Consider the following 10,341-nt stretch of genomic DNA (forward strand, 5'->3'; position numbering starts at 1 on the left):
AACAAAAGAATTATGGTAGAGGACTTAGTGGGAACTGATAAGGACTAATGGTAATATGATGACACCCCTCAGTCGTAGGTAGTGATAAAAAGCTCAGTCATTGAATTGATGAGCAATGGATACCTGTGTTTTGTTATGTTGGCAATAACCAAACTTATCAGATCTATAATAAGGGAATATCCTGAAGGCAAGTTGAGTTGACCACATCCCTTAGAGATTGTTAACTTCACTGACAAGGGCACACAATACTAATGGCTTTTGTAGGTCCCCTTTATCAAGTAAAGGATGCCCATGTGAGACTGTTTTAGTGAAGGTGCTTTTTGAGGCTGCTATGAAAATAGACCCATGATGTCTGACAAAGAGACTTGTGGACAGGCTTAGGGATGATATATTGGGGTATCCCACAAAATATCATGATCTCATAGATTATAGTGTTTCAGTATTTTCATTATATTGGATCAATATGTAAAATATGTCATATGTGTCACTTTTGACTGGATTGCGTCCAACTGATTGAGCTGCAAAATTGTATAAACCAGAATGATTTTCTTTGTCTGGTGGAGTGGTGTCTCCAACCCATTGTGTCAAGACCCTTCCCTTCCTAGCAAGTAAATAAAGACAATCTGTCGGTTAAGTATCTTGTGTTAATGTGTGTTTGTGTTGAAGTCAAACTCGTAAGTCCAGATTGATACAACAACCTAACATTTGAACTCTGACAAAGAGTTATCCGAACTCAATGCTAGGTTTGTTCTCTCTCCGCAGACATGAGTGCTGGTCTGGATCTTGTTGCAGGGGACAATATGAAAGTTGGTGAATGACACAAAACTTGGGAAGTATTGTAAACTATGATGGAAAAATTGTCAAACTTCAGAAGGACATAGACACGTTGGTGGAGTGGACAGATAGCTGGCAGTTGAAGTTCAATGCAGAGAAGCAAGCTGATGCATTTTGGTAGGAAGAGCTGGGAGAGAAAATGAGGTAAAGTTCTAAAAGGACCACGGGAGCAGAGGGATTGGGTGCACTTGTGTACATATCATTGAAGGTGGCAAGATAAGTGGAGACAGCAGGGGATAAAATGTATAGTATTCTGAGCTTTAATAATAGGAATATAGAGGACAAGAGAAAGCTGAACTTATTGAAGACACTAGTTAGACCTCAGCTGCAAATGGTGTACAGTTCTGAATACAACACGATGGAAAGAATGTGAATGCACTGGGGAGAGTGCAGTAGTAGTTTACAGGAATGGTTTCATGAACTGCAAGATATCCTAAAGTGAACAGATGAGGAAGAGAATCCTGTCAATTGAGGGGACAGTTTCCTCAGAGTAGGTTCACCATCAATTCTTGGAAATGCAGCTTCATGGCATGCCGTACATTCTGACTCAGCTGGTGGTAGAGAAGTAGTGTCTGTGTGACCGGTCTGCCAAGGGGCACTGCCTCCCATTCTGATCCATGTGGAAACTAAAATCTCCCCTAAAAACAGCTTTGTACTTTCTGTGATCTTCTCCCTGATCAGAAGTAATAGAACCGACTGCTTTTTACACCCTAAATATATTGTCGTACAAGCTGTAACCGATGTCTTTATGTTTGTACTATTGTCATTGATTACAAATGTTGTAATATTACCCTTAACCAATAACTTATTTCACCCTCTGCACTAAGCTTTGCTGCACCCCCTCCCTCCAAAATATCCGTTTTCACCCCAAGAGCTATATTTCTGTTCTTCCTGAAACGACAATTAGTTTTGGCATTAAGTAATTCCTGCAATAGAGAGTTCCACAGATCAAGTGGTCTCCGGTTGAAAACATTTCTACTCACCTCAATCAGAAAGGATTTACACCTTATCTTCAAACTATGACTCCTAGTTCTGGACTCCCCCGCCTCCAGGAATGTTCTTTCTGAACCTACCCTGTCTAATCCTGTTAGAATTTTAGAAGTTTCCCCTCTCATGCTTGTAAACTTTAATGAATATAATCATAACTGCCTTAGTCTCCCCTCATATGACAGACCTGCCATTGCAGGAATCAATGTGGTTAACCTTTGCTGCACTCCCTCTATAACAAGGACATCCTTCCTCAGATACAGACACCAAAACTGCACACAATATTCCAGATGTGGCCTCACCAATCACCTATACAATTACAGTAAAAAAAAATTCTATTTCTGTACTCAAATCCTCTCATTATTAAGGGCAACACTTTCATTCTTTACTGCCTGCTGCACTGCACACTTGTTTTCAGTGACTGATGCACAAGGATAGCAAGGTCTCGCTGAGTATCCACTTCTCTCAAGTTATGTCCATTAAAATGACAGGCTGCCTTCCTATTATCGAAGTGGATAATCTCACATTTATCCACGTTATACAGGACCTGACCTGCATGTGCCAAATCGCTCAGCCTGTCCAAATTGTGCTGAAGTATCTCCGCATCCTCATCACAGCTCACAGTCCCACACAAATTTTTATTGTCTGCAAATTTGGTGAAATAATACATTTAGTCCCCTTTTCCAAATCATTAATATATAAGTAGGGGTGCGAGCACAAATCCCATCAGTACTCCACTAATCACTGTTTGCCAATTAGAGAAAGACCCAGTTTGTCAACTCATTGCTTCCTATTCGCTAACCAGTTGTCCCTCCATCTCAAAACACTACCTGCAATCCTGTGCAATTTAAATTTATATAGTTGTCAGCTATGTGAGACCTCGTCAGAAGCCTTCTGAAAGTATAGAGATAGTGTTGTTCTCTGAAACTAATTGTGCTTCCTTTAACAAAGAACAACCCAGCACGGGAAACAGGCCCTTCGGCCCAACGAGCCCGCGCCGCCGCATCACCCTACACCTATTTTACCCTGCATGTCTACGAATGGGACCCTACTCAGTCAGATTCAGGGAAGAAATAGTGTCAATTTGGTGGAAACCGATTAGCCTAAGAGCACATCTTTGGGGTGTGGGAGGAAACCGGAGCGCCCGGAGGAAACCCACGCAACCACAGGGAGAATGCGCAAACTCCCACAGACACAGGCCCAAATCCATGTATCTGCACAGTTAGCAGTGCTAGCCACTGAGCTGTTGTGGCGCCCGTCTATCGGTCCAGGATCAAGCACACACACCGACATGAAGTACTAGGCCACTCCTGGACTTCCAAGAGCAGCCCACGCACGACCCGCCGTGTGCATGCCCCTCGCTTGACACGAGGTGGACCTCCACCTGTGGAATAAAGACAAAAAATATTAATCATATAGCCTGCCCTTCCAGTGTCTCCCGAGGTTTAACCCTATTTAATAGCCCCTACCATATCCCTCCATTCTTGTTTCACTCATGTGCCTATCTAACTGCATCTTAAACGAGTCCAACGTTCCTGCCTCCACCACCCTACTCGGTAGCGCATTCCAGACCCCCACAACTCTCTGCGTAAAGAACCTTCCTCTTACCTCCAAATTATACCTCCCCCCCCTCACCCTTAAGTGATGACCTCTCGTGTTCGTACCCAGTCTAGGGAGCAGTCTCTCACTATTAACTCTATCTATTCCCTTCAGTATCTTATATACCTCTATCATGTCCCCTCTTAATCTCCGTCTTTCCAAGGAGAATAGCCCCAGTCTCTTCAATCTCTCCTCGTAACCCAATCCCCCCATGCCAGGCAACATCCTGGTAAACCTCCTCTGCACCCTTTCCAGAGACTCCACGTCCTTCCGGTAATAAGGTGACCAGAACTGGACGCAGTACTCCAAATGCGGTCTAACCAACGTTCTGTATAACTGAAGCATTAGATGGCAGCTTTTATACTCTAAGCCCCTTCCTATAAAGGCTAACATCCCATAAGCCTTCCTAACAACGTTCTCCACTTGTGACGCAACCTTCATGGATTTGTGAACCTGCACTCCCAGGTCCCTCTGTATGTCTATACTCCTAATCGGCCTACCTTTTATCACATAGCTCCTCTCTGCATTATTCCGTCCAAAATGCATCACCTCGCATTTGTCAGGATTAAATGCCATCTGCCACCTATCTGCCCACTGCACCAACCTATCTATATCCTGTTGTATCACCTGACAATCCAGTTCCGTACCCGCCAACCCTGCCATCTTGGTGTCATCAGCAAACTTGCTGATCACACCACCTACGCCCTCTTCTAAGTCATTTATGTAGACTACAAAGAGGAGAGGTCCCAGTACCGAGCCCTGCGGCACACCACTGGTCACTGGCCTCCAGCCCGACAAGGTACCCTCCACAACTACCCTCTGTCTCCTATTTCCCAGCCAGTTCTCAATCCACCTAGCTACCTGGCCTCGTATCCCATGCGCCTTAACCTTTTCTACCAGCCTACCGTGAGGGACTTTGTCAAACGCCTTACTGAAATCCATATAGATGACATCAACGGCTCTCCCATCGTCAACCGTTTTTGTCACCTCCTCAAAGAATTCCACCAGATTCGTAAGGCAAGACCTCCCTCTAACAAAGCCATGTTGCGTATCCCTAATCAGATCGCAACGCTCCAAATGCTCATACATCCTGCCCCTAAGTATTTTTTCCATTAATTTCCCTACCACCGACGTCAAACTCACTGGCCTATAATTCCCAGGGTTATCCCTACTACCTTTTTTGAACAACGGGACCACATTTGCTACCCTCCAGTCTTCTGGGACCTCACCTGTGTCCAAAGAAGAGACAAAGATGTGCGCCAGAGGCCCAGCAATTTCATCTTTTGCCTCCCTAAGCAGCCTGGGATAAATACCATCAGGCCCCGGAGCTTTATCCGTCCTTACGCTACCTAAAAGCCCTAGCACTTTCTCTCTCGTAATAACTATATCCTGCAACTGAACCTCCGCTCCCTCCAAGAGACCGCACGATTCCGAACCCCTCTCCTTCGTGAATACCAACGCAAAGTATTCATTCAGGAGCTCCCCCATTCCCTCCGACTCAATACACAACTCTCCACTCTTGTCCCTAAGAGGACCAATTTTCCCTCTAACTACTCTCTTGCCTCTAATATAGGAATAAAATGCCTTAGGATTATCCTTAATCCTACCAGCCAAAGCCATCTCATGCCCTCTCTTCGCCCTTCTAATTCCCCTTTTTAGCTCCCTCCTACTCTCTCTATATTCCTCCAGCGCACACTCCGTACCCATTTGTTTTGACCTAACATACGCCTCCCTCTTCTTCCTGACCAAGTCTTCAATATCCCCCGTAATCCACGGCTCTCTAATCCTACCTTTCCCATCCTTTCGCTTAACCGGAACATACCTCCCCTGCAACCATTTCATTTTGTCCCTAAAAGCCTCCCACTTGCCAACCGTGGACTTGCCAGCTAACAGTCCCTCCCAGTCAGTTTGCTGCAGCTCCCTCCTAATCCTGCTATAGCTCGCCTTTCCCCAGTTCAGCACACTCCCGTTCGGACGGCACTCGTCCCTTTCCATTTTTATCCTAAAGTAGACGGACTTGTGGTCACTGTTCGCCACATGTTCGCCTACCTCTACCTCACCCACCTGCCCCGGCTCATTTCCCAACACTAAATCCAGTATAGCCCCTCCCCTAGTCGGGCTGGTTACATACTGTTCTAGCGACCCTTCCATAACACATTTCACAAACTCCTCTCCCTCCGTACCCCCAGCTCTAGGCCCCCTCCAATTCACTCCGGGAAAATTAAAATCACCCACTACAACCACTCTATTCTTCCTGCACCTGTCCAAAATGCCCCTGCAAATTCCCTCCTCCACTGACTTTGGGCTATTGGGTGGCCTATAGTACACCCCTAGCAATGTGATCTCTCCCTTTTTATTCCTCAACTCCACCCACAGCGACTCAATCCCTATCTCTTCCATATCGCCCTCCCTCTGCACTACTGTGATGTTTTCCTTGACTAACAGTGCCACCCCTCCACCTCTCTTCAACCCTCCTCTGTCACACCTAAAACACCTGTACCCAGGAACATTCAGCTGCCAGTCCTGCCCTTCCCGTAACCACGTCTCCGTTACAGCCACCACATCCAACTGCCTCACAAACATCAAGGCCCTAAGCTCATCCGTTTTCCCTGCCACACTCCTAGCATTGAAACAGACACAGTTCAACCCACAAGTGTCCCTCGGAACCACCTTCTCCCTTATAATTTAAGTGTGCTCTAACTTGAAATACATTTAATCTGACTCGATCAGCCATTTTTGCATGTGAATGTGGGATGCTTTCTGTACCATTACTGTACATGAGTGGTAATTAATCTAACTGTATCATCAGTTGGTACAATCTCTGAAAATGGGATGCAATCTGTTGCTGACTGCACCTGGAAATACTGCTGTGGCTAAGCTATTTTTTACCACTAAGTATCTACCACAGTATGTAAGTTAATTTCATCTTGTGCCTATCATTCTATGGCATTTCAAATGATTGGTGTTGGTTTATGTGTTCTCAGTGCGTGCGCGCGCCTGTTTCTATGTCACTTTCTGATACCCTGTATCAGCCAGCACTAATGCTGTGATTGCCATTGAGTGGCACAGTGATGAGTTTTGTTGTCTCACAGTAAGTTCTCCCCGGGTTAGGTTGATTGGCCATACTAAAATTATCCCTTAGTGTCAGGGGAATTAGTAAGGCGGGGTTGCTGGGCCAACAAACTCAGGGACCATAAAGTGTGTTTCATTATACATGCGTCTGTCTCCGTTAGTGTACACGATGTTTCAAATGATTGGTGTTGGTTTACGTGTTATCTTGTTTGTGTGTGTGTTTGGCTATGCTAACATTGTCCCTTAGTGTCAGGGGGATTAGCAGGATAAAAACCTGGGGATAGTGCAATAGGGTCTGGGTGGGATGATTGTTGGTGCAAGATCTCCACACTGTAGGGATTTTCTGGTAGGAGTGCAGATATGCTTCCGCATCAGCCCCTCAAACAGACGCGTTTTAATTCCGTTTTCCATCAACTTCTTCCATCCACTGCATGTGGGATTTATCCAACATCTCTGATATGCAAGAAAATTGGGAAAACGTTTTGTACATGTCACGATGCAATATTGCATTTCCCTAAACAAATCCGCAGTTGTAATTCACTATTGTGATGTACTTAGCCAACAGTTTGTCTGGTACCATAAGTGGTTTAATTACACCTTTACTTGTCTTACTGTACATGACTGACTGAAAAATGCAGAACGTAACCACGTTAAAAGGTAGAATGAATTAATCAGCCTCTGGATGGGTTCGCACAAAGCACAACGGGTGCACGGCACGAATTTAATTGAAAATTACCACTGCAGCTGACAATTCGTGCTGGAGCTCTTCCCTGACAGACTTGGTGGCTCTGAAAAGAGCCTTTGTTTGATTGGGGTTGAGCTGAGTTTTTAAGCGCGCTCCCCGCGGATGCGGCGGGCCAGCTGGATGTCTTTGGGCATGATGGTGACTCGCTTGGCGTGGATGGCGCACAGGTTGGTGTCCTCAAAGAGCCCCACCAGGTAAGCCTCACTGGCCTCCTGCAGGGCCATAACGGCCGAGCTCTGGAAGCGCAGGTCGGTCTTGAAGTCCTGAGCGATCTCCCGCACCAAGCGCTGGAAGGGCAGCTTGCGGATCAGCAGCTCGGTGGACTTCTGGTAGCGGCGGATCTCCCGCAGAGCCACAGTGCCGGGCCGGTAACGGTGAGGCTTCTTCACTCCGCCCGTGGCTGGAGCGCTCTTGCGGGCAGCTTTGGTAGCCAGCTGCTTGCGGGGAGCTTTCCCGCCGGTTGACTTGCGCGCTGTCTGCTTGGTTCGGGCCATCTCTTCAAACGCAGTAACTCGGAATGTCAGAGCGGCTTCCAGCCTCCCTTTTTCAACTGGCTGAAGCACCGCCCACCGCCACTGATTGGCTCCCGCCACAGCCCCTATCCAATCACCCTCATAGCAACCACAGTCTGCCAGCTCTGATTGGCTGAGCTCGGATGGCCGCTGATTTTCAAAATTCACCGCCAAAAAAGACCGCCAATTTCACTGCAAACTTTTCCTCACTGCCTCAGCACCAAAAAACACATTCAGATTCATTCTGTGATAGACCCAGAACAGGCTGGGAGCAAACTCCCAGAGAGAGGCGCAAAACAGTGTCTCTCACACACACACTTCACCATGAAGAATGGCCTCTTTCTGCACTGTAGGGATTTTGTTGACTCTAAAAATGATTTAAAAACCCAGTTTTAGACGGTGAAGGGAGGTGAATTGCTACAGACCGATAGAAGGAATGGAATAGACAAATACATCAGCTTAAAACGCACAAATTGTAATGGTAATAAATGATCAACCGGAAATTGCAGCAACAATTATATAATCTGACAATTTGATCCTTTATTTCTTACTGCCGCAGCCAACACTTACTTTTCTACGAGACATGTCAGAAATTAGGCCACTCTCTGAAGCGGGCGGCAGTAATGCTCTGACGATGGTGTAATGGGACGGACAGGGTAAATGAGGTTATGGTCCGGTTCCTATCGGTAAATGTCACTTTTTTTCGAAAAATGTTAACGTTTAAAATCGGCGCTTCTATACTAAGGTCAGTGCTCTCAATGTGAGAATGTGGGTGGCCCTGAAAAGGACCTTTGGGTTTTGTGAGAATTGAGTGGATTTGTTTAGCCGCCGAATCCATAGAGAGTGCGGCCCTGGCGTTTCAGAGCGTACACCACATCCATGGCGGTGACCGTCTTGCGCTTGGCGTGCTCGGTGTAGGTGACCGCATCCCTGATCACATTCTCCAGGAAAACCTTCAGCACCCCGCGGGTCTCCTCGTAGATCAAGCCCGAGATCCGCTTGACCCCGCCACGACGAGCCAGGCGGCGGATGGCTGGCTTGGTGATGCCCTGGATGTTATCACGAAGCACTTTGCGGTGCCGCTTTGCTCCGCCTTTCCCCAGTCCTTTGCCTCCTTTCCCTCTGCCAGACATAATTCTTCTTCAGTCAAATCGCTGCTGAATGAGAGAGGAGCTGCTGCAGCTTCCTTTATTATACAGCTCACCCCGACCTGACTGAGAAAGAGAGAGAGAGGCGGGACGGGGAGGAGACTGAGAGACAGGCAGAGCAGTGAAATGTCTTTCACCATCCAGCTCCTCCTCCTCCTGCCCGAACCGATATTTTAGATTCAAATTCAAACAGAAATGAAAAGAGCGCGCTGAACAAAACGTACAAACTGGAATATCAGATACGAGCGAGTTAGAAACCCGGGTCTATTCAATCCAGACTTGCCAGTAACATTCCCGCCTCAGTACAATCTTTTCTGTAATTCTTTAATTCCATTTCAATCCCAGCTTCTATTCCATTCCCGATAACGCCTCCACGGACAGGTTGAGAATTTTATTCAGATCTCTCCCAGCGGATAAAATGTGTTTGGGGTTAAAACTGTGAAGTGGATTTTCTCCGCCGGGATTCCTTTTACATCCTCACCCTGAATCTGTGAATAAATGAACACAGTGTGAGTATTCCCCCGGAGCCATTTCCGATTTAGGGAGAGACAGCAACATCCCTGTGTGTGAGTGCAGAGAGTGAGGGGGGCGAGGGGGGTCCAGGTCTAGAACATGTCAGCGAGTGAGCGGGAATACTGGATTAACATTTTTCTCTGAAATCTGCTCCATCGCCGGGACAGCGATTCATTGACCGCGGGAGAGGGGGGGGGGGGGGGGGAGCAGTTCTTTCAAAGAACAATACAGCACAGGAAACAGGCCCTTCAGTCCTCCAAGCCTGCGCCGCTCATTGGTCCAACTAGACCATTCGTTTGTATCCCTCTATTCCCAGTCTGTTCATGTGGCTATCCAGATAAGCCTTAAACGATCCCAGCGTCTCCGCCTCCACCACCCTGCTTGGCAGTGCATTCCAGGCCCCCACCACCCTCTGTGTAAAATAGGTCCCTCTGATATCTGAGTTAAACCTCGCCCCCCCCCCTCACCTTGAACCTATGACCCCTGAGAGAGGTGGCTCTAAGAAGAGCCTTTGGGTTCAGAGGTTTGGGATTTGCTCAGCGAATTTCACTTCTTTCCTGCTTTCTTAGACTTTGCTGCAGCCGCTTTGGGTTTGGCCTTCGATGTCTTTACCTTTGCGACCTTCTTCACAGCAATCTTTTTCTTGGGGGATGCTTTCTTCACGTTCTTTTTTGGAGCTGTCGTTTTCTTGACTGTTTTCTTGACTATGGCTTTCTTGGCTGCTGGTTTCTTTGTTGCCGATTTCTTTGTTGCTGGTTTCTTTGTTACTTTCTTGGCCACCACTTTCTCCACTGGGGTTTTCTTGGCCGCTCCTGCCTTTACCTTCTTGACAGTTTTCCGCTCCGCTGTTTTCTTAGCGAGTTTGTAGGAGTCGGAGGCGCCAATACCACTCAGCTGAATCAGCTTTCCATTTTCCACATTCCTCTTTAAA

General features: G+C 47.0%; 2 protein-coding genes across 2 annotated transcripts; both read right to left on the reverse strand.

Annotated features, from left to right (window-relative positions):
* Positions 1–7,320: 7,320 nt before the first annotated feature.
* LOC145345333 (histone H3) lies at positions 7,321–7,731 on the reverse strand. Its single transcript, XM_080193147.1, has one exon. It carries the CDS (start codon positions 7,729–7,731, stop codon positions 7,321–7,323), a length of 411 nt encoding a protein of 136 aa, XP_080049273.1.
* An 839-nt stretch (positions 7,732–8,570) lies between these two features.
* LOC145345401 (histone H4) lies at positions 8,571–8,882 on the reverse strand. Its single transcript, XM_080193217.1, has one exon. It carries the CDS (start codon positions 8,880–8,882, stop codon positions 8,571–8,573), a length of 312 nt encoding a protein of 103 aa, XP_080049343.1.
* Positions 8,883–10,341: the final 1,459 nt, after the last annotated feature.

This window comes from Carcharhinus amblyrhynchos, chromosome 7 (assembly GCF_965287045.1).
Source record: "Carcharhinus amblyrhynchos chromosome 7, sCarAmb.v2.hapA, whole genome shotgun sequence".
NCBI classification, from domain to species: domain Eukaryota; kingdom Metazoa; phylum Chordata; class Chondrichthyes; order Carcharhiniformes; family Carcharhinidae; genus Carcharhinus; species Carcharhinus amblyrhynchos.

What these genes read in the sequence shown, in the direction of transcription:
- LOC145345333 (XM_080193147.1), bottom strand. Translation starts at nt 7,731, where the DNA reads ATGGCCCGAACCAAGCAGACAGCGCGCAAGTCAACCGGCGGGAAAGCT.
- LOC145345401 (XM_080193217.1), bottom strand. Translation starts at nt 8,882, where the DNA reads ATGTCTGGCAGAGGGAAAGGAGGCAAAGGACTGGGGAAAGGCGGAGCA.